At 51.3% G+C, this 17,668-nt stretch overlaps 1 protein-coding gene across 2 annotated transcripts in view; it reads right to left on the bottom strand.

The window, feature by feature from the left end:
• Positions 1-17,668, bottom strand: part of EPS15 (epidermal growth factor receptor pathway substrate 15) — a 1,698,287-nt gene that overhangs the window by 599,479 nt on the left and 1,081,140 nt on the right. For both annotated transcript variants that reach the window (XM_069642214.1, XM_069642213.1), the window contains exon 16: positions 12,427-12,633. In XM_069642214.1, the coding sequence (XP_069498315.1) occupies positions 12,427-12,633 (207 nt within the window). The remainder of the gene's footprint in view (positions 1-12,426; positions 12,634-17,668) is intronic.

Below are 17,668 nucleotides of genomic sequence, written 5' to 3'. Positions count from 1 at the left end.
ACTTACAAAAAGAAATGGCGAATAAACCCAGCCGGAACCAAAATAAAATGTATTTGGTCAAGCGGGTTTATGTTCGAGGCTACTATAATAGCCTGGAACAATAACACGTTTATATAATATAATCGCGGTAGGAAAGTTAGGGTAGATGCCACTGCCACCAGCCAAGTCTTAAAGTTAAGGGAGCGAAACAAGGCTCAAAGAGGCACAGACAAAAAGGGTAAGAGTTAACCCTTTCCAGTACTTCATGTAAGATGTTGTGTACTGGGTCTGCAGTTTCAAGTGACTAAGTTAATGGCAATGTTACCTGTTTCTGGGGGACAGTAGTCAGCCCCAGAAAAATTGAGTCAGGGGGAAGTCTCAAAGGCAACCCTGTGTCACTGCACTGAAGGTGCTGTGTAACACACACAACAAGTGGTGCACATGGAGTAGGTGAGGCTCCAGTGCCCAAGATCACACAAACAATGAAAATACACACAGCAAAACACAGGTAAGAGTGGGAAAAAGGCTCACACTCTTACCAGGTGGAAAAATAAACCCAGAAATACAGCAAAGCTGCTGGGGGACTCTTTAGGTAAGGGAAATCAGCCATTTATGAGAATTATCCCCAACAGGTCCCAAGCAGGGTGTGGTTTCTTTATAGGCGGGTAGAGTCTGGAAGCCCGCAAGATGTCGCTTGACCACCGGGTTGGAAAAGGAGAAGAGGCCCTCCTCTGAATTCCTGTAAGCTCCTATGGTTGCCAGATAGGTGCGTCATGTGTCTACCTGTACGCCGGAGTTGGTGAGGCGTGCTGAGAAGGAGAGCATGTCGTCCAAGGTGCACCTAAGACGGTCGATACCCATAGAGGCGGCCCAATGATGGAATCTAGACCATTTACTCTTATATTGGTTCCTAGTAGCCTTGCTTCTACCGCCTTGGATGATCTCAAAGTTAGTTTGAGAGAGTGTCTCAACGTTACCTGCTCCGGAACCACGCTGAGAGAGCTAGTTTGTGAGGAGCGGGGTGGAGTATCTTGCACCCCTGCTGGTAAAGCAGAGGAGCCGGGCCCAGCGGGAGGTGAATGGGTGGCCTGTCCAATAGGGTGAGTAGCTCAAAGAACCACAGTCTCGCCAGCCACCATGGAGCTATCAAAATGATGCTGAGGTGACGAGATTCCTTCATCTTGCAGATCACCCTGTGGACCAGGGGTGTGGGCAGGAAGGCATATGCCATCATGTCGTTGTTAGGGAGAATTCTCTGTTTAGGCTGAATTTCCTAACCTAGTGAGTCCCCCAGCAGCTTTGCTGGATTTCTGGAGTTTGTTTTTTTCTCCTGCCAAGAGTGAGACTCTTTTTCCTCACACTCTTGGACATGATTTGAGGTGTTTCTTTGACTGTTAATCTGTTTTATGGGCTATGGGGTCTTTTACTCCATAGGGTCTCATGTGTTTTTACTATGTGTGTTACACAGCACCCTGAGTTCAGTAACACCGGGGTGTCATAATGACACCTCACCATAGACTCCATACCCTGGGACTGACTACTGTCTCCCAGGGCATGTAAAGTCACCATTGGCTTTACTAGTCCCAAATTTAGTAACAGAACCAGTACAAACCATCATAATGTGGAAGTACTGGTAGGGGTAATTCGATTGGCCCTGGGTCTGTTTTTAGAGGGGGTACTGTGTAGTCCTCCCTCGTCGAGATTCTGGCTGGTGGCAGTGGTTACCACGCATAATATTCTCTATGGGATTTTCCCATGTATTTTAAACGCACCACTTTTTGGTGCAATGTTAAAGATACCGCTGGTTTATTTATTTAATATTAATTCACCGGTAGGGTCTTTGTGCCAGAACTCTGTTTTAAAATGGCGTTTGTGTCCGCCTCTGTAACTCCAAACCAAAGGTCGAGCCCTTTGTTACACTTTTGGCGGGCTTCTACACAGAAGCCCTCCAAAGTGGTGCCACTCTGTCTGGGTACCACAGGGGGTGTGGGAGGGGGTTTAGGCACCTTGGACTAAGTTGACTTGCCAACCCAAGTCGCACTCTTGCGTGATTGGCCCAAGTGGTGAGCCACCCCGCTCACCACTTAACATATTTGATTGACAGCTAGGCTGAATGAATGGGGGTTTCTTGCATAAAAGCAGGGCTTTTGGGACTGGAACTTCAGAAGTCGCCACAGGACCTGAAAATCTGAAGAGGAAGAAGCTGAGCCGACCTGCAACGACGACACCACCGGTGGAGCCCTGCTGAACCGTCTCACCACTTCCCAACGACTTGCCAGTTCGCTTTCTTTTTTCGCCTACCAGGACGTCTAGTGGTCGAATTGCCCGTGCCAAGCACCCCGGCAACCGGATAGCCACTTACCACTGGACCGCCAATAAAAGGATCGCTCCTTTTAATCGAGAACTCCGCGGCTGGTTTCTTCGCTGGCAGTGCAACGACCGTCTGTTTTCCTCCACGACGAGATCTTCTATTCCCCCGGACGAAGCACCGACTTGCAACCACTGCCAGGAACAACTGCCCCCGCTGGAGCATTCGCCCCATTTCAAGGTACCGTGTCCACATGGCCTGCCTTTCTATAGATTGCTACAAGGTGACAGTAAATCCTTAACCTTCTGGACTGGGCTGGCCTCTTGACCATCTAACTGGTCCTTTTCTTTTGGTCCAACTCCTTTCTGAACCTTTTGAGACTTTTGTGCACTTTTCAACCGTGTGACGTTGCACACATTTCGTCCGGATCCTCTTAAAGTGGGTCCGGCCTTCTGAACTTTAACTTCACAGTTTTATTCTCCCTTCCCCTCGCACTGTGTTCTTCTGAAAGTGTTGGGATCTGTTTCAATCTATGTTTTGCCTTTCTCTCCCTTTTAAACCGAATTATTAGAGTGCCAGCTGCGTTAAGCGCTTACCGCTGTCTGAAAAGTGCTTTACTTAAGACTTGTCTAATATTCTTTTGAGGGAGTGTATATACTTTAGTGACTGTTTTTGAATGTGCTTGATATTAGTGCCAGTGTGTTTTAATAGATGTGTTTTTAAATAAATAATTATATATCTTTTACACCAAAGCTCTGGTCAGTGTTTGCTTGTTTTACTGTGTTGACCTGCCCTATTGTGTATGCTCTGTATACTGCCTAACTCTTCTTGAGAAAAGTCTGACTGCTCAGCCACAGCTACCAGGTAAATCTGGGTGGTGCAGACTACTACCAATTGGGTTTACTGCTAACTCCTGTGGTCTTAAACTTTTTGCAGTGGTCCCTAAGGGAACTGCACAGGTTTCTGCCTAACAGTCGTTCCACTGTATCTGGAATGCGTCGCCCAGGGAGCCGGAGTCCTGCCCCTGCCAGGAGGCGAACTGCTGGAATTTCCTGTTTTCCCAGGAGGCAATCACATGCACTTGGGGATGCCCCCACCTGAGGAAGATCTCCTTCAGTACCAGGTCGTTCAATTGCCACTCATAATTGTCCGCCCCCAGTCTGCTGAGACTGTCCGCCTCCAGGCTGCACTCCCCCGGGAGGTGGACTGCGGTGAGGTAGATGTTCTCCAGTGCCCACTACCACATGCTGATGGCTAGTTTCCACAGTGGAGGGGATCTGGTACCCCCCTACTTGTTGACATAGTACATGCTGGTGGAGTTGTCCGCCTGGATAAGAACTGTCTTGCCCTCTACGAGAGGGAGAATGGCCTTGGAAGCCAGCCATACGGCCTTCATTCCAGCCAATTGATGTGGGACTCCTGCTGACTCCAGACACCATGGAAGCTGTGGCTGTCCAGAGTGGCTCCCGAGCCCTCTAGGGAGGAGTCCGTTGTAACTGTAACCTGAGGGGCTGGATGCCAGAAGGGCTTGCCCTGCTGCAGGTTGAAGTCCGCGGACCACCACATGAGGTCCGGGTGGAGAAAGGGAAGAACGTCAACTGGCTCCGGTTGGGAGCCCTTCTCTCGATTCCATGAGGCTGTGAAGTTATTTTAATTATTTATTTTAGTTAAGTTATTTAAATTATATTAATAATAATAATATTATTTTAAGTGCAGCTGTAATCTCCTCATCTTGAGCTTTGTGTGGGGTACGGCCAACAGGACCGTCGCCATTATACCCAACAGATGTTGGTACCACCAGGCCGAGGTCACTGCCCTGGAGAGGAAGTGAGAGATGGCTTTCTTGATGGCCGCTATCTTGTCCTCAGAGGGAAAGACTCACGTTGCTTGTGTCCCAGATGAGGCCCAGGAAGGACAGGGTCTGCGTGGGCTGCAGCTGAGACTTCCTGAGATTGATAATGAACCCCAAGTCGTGGAGTGTATTCATCAGTGCAGAGGAGGTATGTTGTACCTCTTCCGGAGATGTAGCCCTGGACGAGCCAGTCGTCCAGGTACGGGTAGACATGGTGGCCCTGAGGAGGGCTGCCACTGCATTCATCAACCTGGTAAACACTCTGGGGAATGAGTTGAGGCCAAAGGATAGTACCGTGTATTAGAAATGGCAGCCCATGATCCTGAACCCACATTAAGGAACAATGCGGCTGCCAAATCGGGACGTGTAGGTACGCGTCCTCCACAGCCAGGGAGCACATCCAGTGTCCTCTGGCCAGTGTTTCGGCAATAAGTGCTGGTGTAACCATCTTGTATTTTTGCAGAGGAAGGGAGAGGTTGAGGGTGGAGTAAAGGTCCAACACAACTCTCAGGCCAGCCCGTTTCTTCTACTGTATGGCGAAAATACTGTAATAAAAGCAAGAGCCTCGCTGGGAGGTTAGGACTTCTTCCACTGCCTGGCTCTCGACGGGGCAGCAAGGTACCGGTAGGTGGTACCCCGTGGAGACTACGGAGAGGATCCAGGGGTCCGAAAAATTCTGGCACCAAAATTGCATGTGAAAGGCGAGCCTGCCCCCCACCGGAGACAGGTGGACCCAAAGGGGCGTGTTATGCCGTCTTTCCCTCTGAGGCTGTCGCGTAGGAGGGGGATTGGCAAAAGCCCTTGCCCCCCACCTTTGTCGTTTCCTCCAGTGCTGACTTGGAGAACGGTCAGGTTGCCTGGACCTTCGTTCTTGAAAGCCCGGAACCCGCCAAACGACCGCCCCTTGTCAGAGCATTGCTGTGACTGGGTCTAGGCCTTGTGCGTGGCCTTCGTAAGAATAAAGATTTTGCCGTTTGCGAGCTGTTCTTTTTATCCAGTTCTTCATCCGTGGTGGAGTGAAAGATGGCTCTACCCTCAAATGTAAGGTCCAATATGCGTTCCCGGACGTCTGGGTTAAACTTAGTAGCCCGGAGCCAGGCGGCCTTCTCATGTCCATGGCAATGCAGATGGCCCGGCCAGAGGCATCTATGTGGGCCATTGTGGACTCCATGATGTCCCGCGCTACCAGCCTGGCTTCTCCTAGGCCCGCCTTGAAGCGTGTTTGGCTCTGCGCCAGAAGTTCTCGGAGGAAGTCTGCAATTTGCCGCCAGAGCCTTTGGTTAACGGCTGTCAGCATGGCATCCACGTTGGCTTGACGCAGGTGCAAGGAGACGTTGGAGTACACTTTTTTCCCCTACGCCTCCAAGATCTTCTCCTCCTTGCTTAACAGCGTCGAGGACGAGGTGGCAGAGGATGACTGAGGCTTAGAGTAGAGTGACACCGCAGCGATCACTGAAGAGTGCGGTTGAGGATGCACCGAAAGCAAGAGTGTATCTCCCTCCATCTGCCTATACTTGCCGTTGAGTGACAGGTTGGGCTGAGTGCGGCTTGAGCCACACCTTCTTGGCCGGGGCAACTATGTCTTTCTGCATCAGGATCCCCGATCTGGTAGGGGGTCTTAGGGTGAGGACATCTGCTAAAACCCCCTCCTCTGGCTGCTCTACCTCGGGCTGAGGAAGGCCCAAATATTCTGCCAAACCTGCAAGGCGTTCATGGAAGGCACTGGCTGAAGATGGCGTGTCGGTGTCCTCCTCCTCGTCCGTGTCCATCAGAGTGCTTTGAGGGTCCGGAACTGGTGGAGGGGTGCTGGACGCCATGGGCTGCGGTGTCGTACCGGATCAGGTGACTGCTGAAGAGGCTGTTTTGGAGCCGTCTGTAATGTGGGAGGCAGGGAAGCTGGAATCGGAGGAGGTGGCTGCGCTGGGGCCTGTGGCATCGGAGCCATAGGAAGAATGACTATGGGTGCCGGCGGGGTGACCTGGGGGAGCAGGTCCCTGATGGCATCCCGGTGGATGGCCCCCATCTGGGGAGTTTGCAACAGCTCTAGGAACCTTTCGAAGAACCTGTCTTCACAGATGGAGAGGTGGCAGGTGATATTGACAAAGTGGTTAAGGGAAACTGGGACCGAGGCACACACTGCCTGGGGTGCAGGGGATACCTGCCCTGAGCTGCTGAAGGATAAACTGTAGGCCACGTAACTGGTTGACACCAGTCCCACCTTGTGAGTTTCCTCCAACCGCTCCACAAGAAGGGGTATCTGATGAGGAGCCATTTAAGATCACCCCGGGGCGATAGTATGGCGCGGCAGCCATTTTGTCGAGCTGCGCGGCTCGCTGGAACCAGCCCCGTCCAAGACACTTGGTGTTGGAACATATGGCCTATCCCGCACCTCAGGCCGTGACCTGGAAGGCGTATTGCCCTCAGCAGAGCTGCCGGTAGTGCTGCGTGAAGGCGCTTCCTCTGAGATGACGGTGGTACTAGGGCGTTGCCCCTCAGGAGTAACCCTGGTAAAAGAACCTTGTGGTCCCTCAGCACTGACCCCAGAAGGATCCGGAGACCCCTTGGCGGTGAGGCCAGTAATTGGACTAGCCTCGGTACGTGTGCTAGAACCCAAAAGGTTACTTCGGGACAGATGCTACCTTAGGAAGGAGTCACCTTTATGGGGTGCAATGGTGAATAGAGGCCTTTCCTTCGGCCTGCGATGTTTGAAGTCCTTTAGGTCATCTGGAAGAGCTCCCTCCACCTAGCTAGCCTGTTCTTCAGTGCCCGTGGAGTCAGTGCGTCGCATGCGGAACAACCTTCCCAACTGTGGTCGGGGACAAGGCAGCAAAGGGCATGGGGGTCAGATGTAGGGAAGAGCCCCTTGCAGGCTGGACACCTGCTGAAGCCCACTGAAGTCGACATGCACCAGGGAGAAGTGTGGCATCGGTGGACCAAGTACCTAATTGAAAAGAAATAGATAGAAGAATATCCGAGGAAGAGCATGTGGTATTACATGACCAAAGCCAAACCCAGCAGCACTGGTGAATTCGGCCTGTTCTCGTCGATGCGGCAAAGGGAACTGAGGAGTGGTGCCGGTGGGCGCTGTCAGGCGAGCGCATGTGCCCAGGGCCGCGCCTCTAAATTTAAAGGGGAAGAAGATTATTCTGGTGTAACAGGTTCTGTCTCCTGTTCCTCGTGAGGGACGCCCATACAGTATGGAGGAAAGGGGACGGGACTTAAGAGTAACAATGTTTACGAAAAAGAAAGAAGTGTTCACAAAATTATATGTCAGGATGTTCAGGCTGTTGGCCTCCCTTACCCACGTTTTCAGCACGGGACAAGGCGTAACACGGGCTAAGCAAAGACTCTGGCTTCTCTAGCACGAGAGTACAGTTCAAACATTAGCATCAGGGCCTTCTGTTCCCAAGTCTCTTAACCTTTCAAAGTCTCTTGATTCAGAGGATCAGATGCAACAAACAAGTTACTTTCCTCCATTTCTTTTTACAAGTGCTCAATTTCGCTGATGATTCACTATTCACCTAAGAACCCCCTCAGCCGTGCTCGGATCCTCTCAACACAAGGTTATTTACCTTGGATCCCCCTCATCTGGGCTCATATCTTCCTTCACAATGTTCTTCGGATATTCTTTCTCGGGTGGCTCATGGTTAAACCGGATCCCCCTCAGTCGGGCACAGATCTCGGACCCCCCCTCAGTTAAGGATAATATCTCAGATCCCGCTCAGTTGGGCTCAGGTTCCTTTTTAATACAATGTTCGCAACTTTACACAAACTTGCTTTAACCAAAAGCTTTTAGCTGATCGCCCTCAGCCGGGCTCGGACCAACTTCTTACACAATTTCATCAACTATCTAAGACTTTCGAATGTGCACAGGGTTTTGCTAGACTGGCTGCAGGACCACTTCCCACCTTTCAGCTGGAACAGTCTTTCGAATGAGCACCCACGTGGTGCCGGACCACTGTCTACAGTATAGTATCTTGGCTTTGTATGGGAGGATAGGTCCAAGAGACCCCCCTCCCCTGCAGCCCACCCCCCCCTTGTTGAGTCCATGGCTCGTCGGGGGTTCACCCTGCCACCAGGGCCGAGGTGGCGGGTGAGCCACTGGCTGAAACATTGACCAAACGTGCTGTATTAAGCTAGGCCCTGGAAACCATTTTGTGAAACCAGAATAACATGAGCCCCTGTGCGCCGCAGCGCGGCCCCCACCCTTGGAGAGTTCTCACTTGTCCCTGCGGCCGCAGCTCCCTGGCAGATCCGCTGAGAGCCCGTTCCCACGAACAGGCGGACATGAGCTAGTGCTAGAAACTAACATTCACCTTCCGCAGTGCATCACTGTCCACAGTATGCCCCGGCCAGCAGGGCCGGGGTGGAAAAGAACTGTAAAATGGTCCCCCGACAAAAGTAGAGACCCCAAATGCAAACTGCCTGTGATGAAACTCTTCTCTCCATGACCTTTTTGATAAAATATGCAAACTCCACGAAGATGGCAGATGTGTGTTCATGTGGCATTCTGGTTGAAATACCCATATCCCCGTATATATATGCAAATGGTAGAAGTGTCCCCGGTTTTATGCTATATGTTTCCTTGAGAAGACTGTACTCCAAGGCCCTATGCCATAACTGAACCAATGCTGCTAGAGTGCAACGGAAAACAAGTGCACCCGCGTTGGGAGCTCATGTAAATTGTGTAAGAAAACGCATAGAATGTATTCGAATGTTCAAGCTCACCATGTGTCACTGCCATCAGTCTTAGTGGCCAGTTGTTCCTACGTGCTCCACCAACCTTAATGCTACCTCGCTTATCGTGCATGCATAGAGTGTAACAAAATGTCTTGGCTGTTAAATGCTTAACATATAGGTAACAATAGCAAGATTGGTATAGGTAACACATTTGAAATGACCATGTAAAGGAAACAGCAATGTAGACATGTAAGCTGTGAAGAAAAAGCTCAATGTGTATTGTACAGGATATGAATTATTATGTCTTTTTGTATAACCTGCAAACACGAGGAAAATACCATTGTGGGCATATCCAAGGCCACTTCCCCTCCCTCCCCAGTGAAGCTTGCCAGATGAAAGACAGAGGCCCGGGCTGCTCTGCCTCACCTCCCCCAATTCGGCTGGAGCCGCTTCAAGCATCCACGTTCCCCCGCAGCTCCCATGGCCGCAACCAGCCACCTGAATTATTTATAACCCAGCAGTAAACCCCGGCCATAAACACAGGCCAAAAGGTGCCCTTTCTAAGGCTCCACAACCCACCAGCTCACCCCAGGTTAATGGCCCCTGTAAAATTAGGATACCCAATATTATAGCAACACTGTAGGAACCCATTCATAATGACTTCTAACGAGACACGAAAACTTGGACAGCTCACCCCTTGCCCTGAGACCCAACCTCATGACCTATGATACCCGGCCAACAATATGATGGTAACCATGTATTGATATATCACCAAAGGACCCCACTCTAGGTGCATTCCTCCTGTGTTGCATTAACCTGTAGAATAACCTATTGTAGGATTTACAGGGGAAGATAATATTGCGGTATTGAATGAATGCGGTGTGCGTGGCCTTAGGGCAGAAAGCCAAGGAAGACGTTCATCAATGACACTGGCCACGCCTGGCACAACAGCACCGCCCAGATGAGCCCAGCTGACCTGCCCGGCCCACGTTGGCAACCAGCGACGTCCATCAACCACCGCGAACCACATCACAGCTGCATCTAAAGTTAGTCATTGCCACCCAATCCCCACGAACATGTGCCCCCTATAGTGTGTAGGTTCTTGTGACGTATTTTGTAAATATATACGCCTGTCTTTGCTAATGTCAGACAGAGCGCTCTCAGAGTTTGCAGAGTCCTTTGCATGCCCTATTTTCGACTTAGATAAACTCCCATTAAGCTCACCCGCACTTTGTCTTAGCCTTATTCCCATCTTGGGAGAGTCCATTATTGTCTCTCATTGCAGGGAGGATCGTGCTATCAGGGGACGCTCGCCTTCAGCTTCAAAGTTCAGTCATTCATCTGCTGGTTTAATTGTACTTGCGTCGCTTACCACATACGCTTCATACACTGTTCTCTTCAGATTTCACTTATACAATGTTGCCGCTTGCAAACTTGGCTTCAACACAGACCTGTCTAGTATCAGTCTCCCCAACGCACCGGCTGTGCTGACTTCAATGGCACTGCTTAGGTTGTAGGAGCCAAGGACAATACCACTGCCCATTGTATTGGGACATGTCAGGTATACAGCTCGGGTGTTAGTCCGTTTTCCCTGACAGTTAGCTGTCAGTCAGTGTTTGTGTTGGGAAATGGGGGTAGGGTTTCCTACGTATCCTACCTGGTAGGATGGGGTAAAGGTGTTAGAGGGAAGGGGATACTGCGTCTCGTCTCCGGTGTCCCACTTCCACTACCCGAGGATCCCTCACCCATGTGATACTCCCGCACTGGTCCACCCACAGGAACTGGATCCAAAAGCGATGGCCGTGCCCTGGCCACCTGGATGACAGATCCCCGAGGACTAGCAGGTGAGGCCCCTTCAGGTTTTTCACAATCAGAACTCCCACCATCAGAAGATATTCCCAGGGAGTTGGTGGCGACCAACCTAGAAACAATTTGGCTGTTCATTCCCGGAGGGCCTTCAGGGTCAAAGATTGGCACAAATGATATGCCTAGATTTGGTGCTATGTCCCTAAACATCACAAGGATATGATGTGTGGGTCAGACTCAGCATTGCAATTGACGCAACGCTTGAACCTGAGACCTTTTGAGTGGACATGGCCAAAGAAATGTAATTTATTTTTCTGAGGAGAATATCCTGAGAACGTTCTGTGAAGGGTAAGGAGTGCGTGAAAAAGAATCTTGTGGGGTGCAGCACATAGCCTGCCTGATGTCACATCTGGAGTTGGGGAGATGGTGCAGAGGGTCTTACATAATGGAGATGCACTGCATACCGTACAGGGATACAAATGTCCATGATTCAGCTGCCTGAGACGAATACATCCAAAAATGGCAATCTGTACGGGGGTGCAATTCATTAGAAAGCCGAGCAATTTGTAACTATTCAAAAAACAAATATGAACAGGATCCTTTTATAATTGTAGACTGCTAAATGACAAAATTTGGACCACTGCTGAACCGAATACAAATTTGGAATGAGGTTCATCACATGGTAGGAACAGGTGATTCATTATTTGTCCCATGCAATTATTCCTCCCCTTCAGCACATCCTGTAGAATGCCAATCTTTTCACTGGCCTGTTCGTTATGCATGCCCTTCTAGCTGTACTTGGCAAGGTTGCTATGAGACCCTCCCTTTCTCCATGAATCAACTGCTTGTGTGCCAAGAGAGCATCAGTGCTCAGTCACTGACTCCAAAATGAGGATGGAAATAATGAGTTTTGATCCACAAGCATTAAATGTTTGTTTGAGACTGCCAAAAACGTGACTGAAAAATTATGTGTCTAGTATTTTTAAACCATTACTTAAACCTGCAATCTTGTCATCTATTGATGATCAATAGAACACAAGCTCAAACGTTAAATTAGTGGATTTTGCGATAGTGTGGATTTTGCAATGGCATCTTGATGCTTCCGGTCATGCAAGTAAAAAGGCTTGATTATGGATGAGTTAGTGTGAGCCAGGCAGGTTGCTGTTAGATCGGCTGTGCGAGGGAAGGTAGATCTTACTGTTGCCCACAAGCAGGTCTGAGTTTTCTTTATGTGGGGTTAGCATTAGGGCTTTGCTGTGGGGGATGTGAGGGTTGTATCCAGCAATCCAAGAGTAGCTCCCGCCCACAGCTGTGTGGATTTGGGCAAGCCTTTCGGCAATTATACAAATAGGTGGTAGAAAAGAGGGGGCGGGGGTGTAATGAGGGCTTGATTTGCATGAGGAAAATGAGGATGCAGTTGTTGAATGGGAAAGTGTTGGTTAGGCAGAGTTTTTAAACTTTGCAAATGAGATTTAACATAGCATGTAAAATGACATTATACATCAGCAGACTATCTCTTAACAGAACTCATCAGCATGGTAATAAAAGGCAGTATATATGTGCACATTTACAATGTTGCGTCTCAGATGTGGTGTTGCTGGCTATGTCAGTTACTAGTATATGATGCATGCCAGGCTGAGTGCCAAACCATTTAAGGCCGAGTGGTGCTGCAGTTTGAATATCTGTGCAAGGTCAATGGACTGTCAAAATAGGGGGATGCAGACTTAAACCAGATCTATAAAAGCTGCTTCTTTTGCTCAATCAGAATTAACTGAGAAGGAAGTGCACGTTATTTACTCACTGGGGATTCGTGGTTCATTTGTTCCATTTCAGCATAGGTCTCACTTTCGGCATTCTCGTTGAGATTAGTAGGTTCACTGCTGCTGTTGCTCAGACTGGAATGGTCTGCAATGCCATTTACTAAGATGCTGTCTTGGTGGTTGCGCCAGGAAAACTGGTTGCTGTTGTGTTCTTCTAATGCCTTCAGCTCTAAAAGTTTTTTTTGCATCTAAAAACCAATATCGGATACAGTTTTACAAATCTTGCCTATATAGCGCTTATATGAACAGGTGTTGCAGACTAGCAGTTTGTGAAAAACCCACGTTTTACAAATTAAACAAAAATGGACACACACAATCAACTAAACTTGAATATATATAGCAAGAAAAAAAGCACATCAAAACTGCAATATAGGAATCAGGGAGAAGAACAAGTTACTTTCTTACCTGGTAACGTTCTTTCGATGGGATGGTCCGACGACGTATTCCATATCTATGACATGTAATGACCACAGCTGTGCTGCTTCGGAAACTTTTTTCGGCGTCTGCGTCCTGCGTCGATGACGTCGATGCGCCGTCGTCGAGGACCTCCTCCGACGTCCGACGTCATCTGATGTGATAAGTAGGATGCACGACGCCCGTAGCCTCAGTTGTAGTTTTTTCCCCCAGAACGTGTGACATAAGTCAACTGCCAGTCAGACACAAAGCCTTGCGGAACGTAAGCTGCAATCGCAAAAGAAATTCTGCAGCGGGGAAGGCAGGGCGGGAGCGATATGGAATACGTCGTCGGACCATCCCATCGAAAGTAACTTGTTCTTCGAGGGGATTGGGTCCTCCGACGTATTCCATATCTATGACAGACTCCCAAAGCAGTACCAGAGCAAGGAGGAGGGAAAGAATTTAGAATCAAAATTTAGAATAGCCAATCAAATAGCAGAGCAAAGGGATTTTAAAGGAAGAACACTCTTCAGACGAGCGCTTAAAGATGGACAGCGCCGCCAGGTAACCTTTAATGGTACCCACTTGCAAGCCCCTGTGGGCCAAAGAAAGTAAAAAGGACAGAAACATGGGGATGTCACATGCAAAAGGATCCACATTCTGAACTCTGCACCAGTCGCAGAACTTACGCCAACGGCAACGGTACAGAGACTTTGTTGCTGGCCTTCGGGCCGAAAGCAACACCTCCATCACGTCTTCAGGGAGGTCCCAATCCTTATACATCAACCTCTCAGAAGCCAAGCGTGAAGGTTGAGGGATCTGACCTCTGGATGGAGAACCTGACCCCCCTCCCGTGAGAGCAGATCGTCTCGGTAGGGAAGACGACGTGGAGGGTAGATGGACAAGTCGAGAAGGTCCGGGTACCACGTCCTCCAAGCCCACGCCGGAGCAATGAGGATCATCCGGGAACCGAACTTCCGTAACCTCCGCAGCACTTGCGGGATGACAGGGACTGGAGGAAACGCGTACAGCAGCGGGAATGACCACTCCACCACGAACGCGTCTCTTAAGGCTCCTTTTGGAGGAAATTCCAGCGAGCAAAACCTTTCGCACTTCCGGTTGACACTGGAGGCGAAGAGATCCACTTGAGGGGTCCCCCAAAGGGCGAAGATCTCCAGGAGAATCTCCTGAGCCAACTCCCACTCGTGAGAGATCGCGCTCTGCCTGCTCAGAGCGTCCGCCGTCACATTTTCGGCTCCGGCCAGATGAACTGCCGAGATCGAAACTTCCTGCTGGATAGCCCAGAACTCGAGCTGCATCGCCTCCCTGCACAGAGGAAGTGACCCTGCCCCCCCCCTTTTTGTTGAGGTAGTGCATGGCCACTGTGTTGTCCGTCAGGATCAGGACATTCTTCCCTCGCACAGACGGCAGAAAAGCCTTCAGGGCTAGCCTGACGGCCCTCAGCTCCAACAGATTGATATGGAGTCTGGACTCCGACGGAGACCAACGACCGCTGACTGTCAGCCCGTTGGCATGAGCTCCCCATCCCGTGAGGGATGCATCCGTCACGATCGTCACCTCCGGCCAGGGAAGCCAAAATGGAGCCCCCTTCATCAAGTTGCCTTCGACGGCCCACCACAGAAGGTCCCGGGCGACCGAGGACGGCACCTGAATCGAGTCCGACATCCTGCCGGAGGACTGCGACCATTGCGTCTTGAGTGCCCACTGCAAAGATCTCATCCGCAGGCGAGCCTCTGGCACCAGAAGAATGCAGGATGCCATGAGGCCGAGCAGCCTCAAGAACTCGAACGCTGGGAGCGTCTGGGCATGCTGAAACTTGTGCACCATCTGCTGAATGTGAAGAGCCCTCACCTGGGGAGGAAAACACTGCCCCAGGGAAGTGTCAAGCACTGCTCCGATGTACTGGAGCCGCTGTGTTGGCGTCAAATGGGACTTCTTTAAATTGAGGGAGAAGCCCAGCCTGTGAAGGGAGCGACAGGTGACCGATAGATGATCCAGGACTTGCTCGGGAGAGCTCCCCCTGATCAACCAATCGTCCAGGTAGGGGTAGACGTGAATCCCCCCTTGCCCGAGATGCGCTGCCACCACCACCATGAGCTTGGTGAAAACCCTTGGGGCGGAGGTCAATCCGAACTGCAGGACCCGAAACAAAGTGCGAGTCGCCAACCGCGAACCTCAGGTACTTCTTGTGCTTGGGATGGATCGGCACATTAAAGTAAGCATCCTTGAGGTCGAGTGACACCAACCAGTCCTGAAGCTGAAGGGCCTGGAGGACTTGAGAGAGTAACCATCTTGAACTTGTCCTTCCTGAGGAGTTTGTTCAAACCGCGCAAGTCCATGATGGGTCTCAATCCCCCGTCTTTCTTGGAAATCAAAAAATAAGGGGAATACCATCCCTTGTTCCTCTCCGCTACAGGCACCAGTTCTATGGCGCCTTTCTCCAGCAGGGCTTGAATTTCCTGCGCAAGGAGCGGATCCGGACACCGCAAAGAGAGGTTCCCCGGTGGATTGTCGTGAGGCCTGTGCCGAAAGGGAAGACAGTAGCCCTGGGTTATGATCTCCAGAACCCACACATCTGAAGTAATGGCTTGCCACTCTACAAGACGCTGCGCCAGCCTTCCCCCAACCGGCGAACCATGGGACATGGCCTCATGACTGAGTGGGAGCGGCTGCGGCGTTACCTGAGGGCAAAGAGGCAACTGCCCGAGGGGCCTTGGCACCACGGGTACCCTGTTGTCCACCTCTGGTACCCCTACTTTGGCCTCTTTGACTGCCAGCTCCTCTCGCTTTACTGAAGAACGAGTAATAGCGAAAGGAACCACCCCTCCACTGCTGTCCCCTAGGACGAAAAGGCAGAGGTTGGCGAACTGCAGCGCCCAACGACTTCGCTGCAGCTTTCGAGGTCTGCAACCTCTCAAGGCTCTCGTCAGCCTTGCTGCCAAAAAGGTGCTCACCGTCAAAGGGCATGTTGAGGAGCCGGGACTGCACATCCGGAGCAAACCTCGACTTCCGCAACCACGCAAACCTGCGTATCACGGTGCTCGCCGCCATGGACCTACTGAAGCATTCAGCTAAGTCCAAACCCGACTGAACGGACTCACACATGGCATCCTTACCATCCTGGACCATAGCAAGGAAACCATCCCGTTCGTCCCCTTCGGGAATATGTTCAGCCGCTAACGCAACACAGTTCCACAGAGTGTGCGTGAAACGCGACAAGGCACAAATGGAGTTGGCCGCCTGAAGCGCCATACCACCAGAAGAAAACACTTTCTTCGCCCAGCCATCAAAACGTTTGTCGTCCCTATCAGGAGGGATGGTAGGGTACGACGCCTGCTTCGCCGGGGCCGTGGCCGCCTGCACCACCAAACTCTCCGGAGTGGGGTGCCTGGTCAAGTAGCAGGGGTCGCCACTGGCAGGACGGTATTTTCGCGACAAGGATCTGCCCACCGCCGGGAGACTCTCCGGAGCAGTCCAAGCCGCCGCCACCCTTCTCTGTAAAGCCATATGGATCGGCAGAACCGGGTCAGTTGGGGGACCAACATCAAGGATGTCCGTCAGATCATCCTGCACAAACTCCCATGGGGGAGCAGACCATCCCAAGTACTCAGAAACCCTAGCCATAAGGCGCCGGTACGAGGAATCAGCATGAGAGCCAGGCTCAGGCCTACAAAACTCCACCTCCGGAGAGGTGTCCAGTCCACTGGCATCATGCAGTGACTGTCTCAACTCGTCAAACTGACTATGGCCCGAGACAATTTCATCCGGAACCTGACTAGGAACCAGGCCATCAGAATCCTCATCCGCCTCTGAAATATAGTCCAGGTGGCGAAAAGAAGGCACCCTAGAGTGCTTGCTCTTAACCAGAGCCTTCCTAGGGGGTCCACCTGTGCCACGGGGTACCTCCGACACGAAAGGCGTCGATGGCGTCGAGCGAATCGGCGCCAGCGTCGAGAGAACCGGCATCGGCGCCGAGAGGATCGGCGTCGACGTCGAGGAAATTGAGGTCCCACATCAGGTTGGAGGAGGAGAAGACTACCTCCTCCTCTGAATTTCTGTAGGCCCCTATGGCTGCCAGGTAAGTGCGACATGTGTCCACCTGAACACCTGAGTGCGTGAGATGCGCCGAGAAGAGCACCTCGTCCAGCGTGCACTTAAGGGGGTCGATCTCCTCAGAGTCTGCCCAGTGACAGAACCTGCTCCATTTGCTTTTATATTGGCTCCTGGAAGCCTTGCTCCTAGCGTCCTGAACGATCTCCAGGTTAGCCTGTGATAGGCTCAGGTGCTTGAGGGTCATCTGCTCAGGAACCACGCTGCGAGGGCTAACCGCTGAGGCGTGGGGTGGAGGACCCTGCCCCCCTGCTGTGACAGGAGAAGTGCGGGACCCAGAGGAAGGTGAATGGGTGGTCTGTCCGTGGGGCTGAGCAGTTCATAGAACCACGGACTAGCTCGCCACCAAGGAGCTATCAAGATGATGCTGAGGTGACAAGCTTCCTTCATCTTGCGGAGTACCCTGGGGATCAGGGGTGTGGGAGGAAAGGCATATGTGTTCATGCCTTCCCATTGAATCTGCAATGAATCTCCCAGAGAGCAGGGGCCGAGCCCCTGCCAAGACGTGAACTGATGGCACTTCCTGTTCTTCCAAGAGGCAAATAGATCCACCTGAGGATGGCCCCACATTGAAGATCACCTGCAGCACCTGGTCGTTCAATTGCCAGTCGTAATTGTCCGCTCCCAGCTTGCTGAGGCTGTCTACTTCCAAGTTGGCTTCCCCCGGGAGGTGGATGGCCGTGAGGTAGATTATGT

The sequence above is a fragment of the Ambystoma mexicanum genome, chromosome 1q (genome assembly GCF_040938575.1).
Source record: "Ambystoma mexicanum isolate Mex_15411 chromosome 1q, UKY_AmexF1_1, whole genome shotgun sequence".
Lineage (NCBI taxonomy): Eukaryota > Metazoa > Chordata > Amphibia > Caudata > Ambystomatidae > Ambystoma > Ambystoma mexicanum.
The sequence above is the reverse complement of the archived record's forward strand: the minus strand, read 5'-3'. Positions and strand labels throughout refer to the sequence as shown.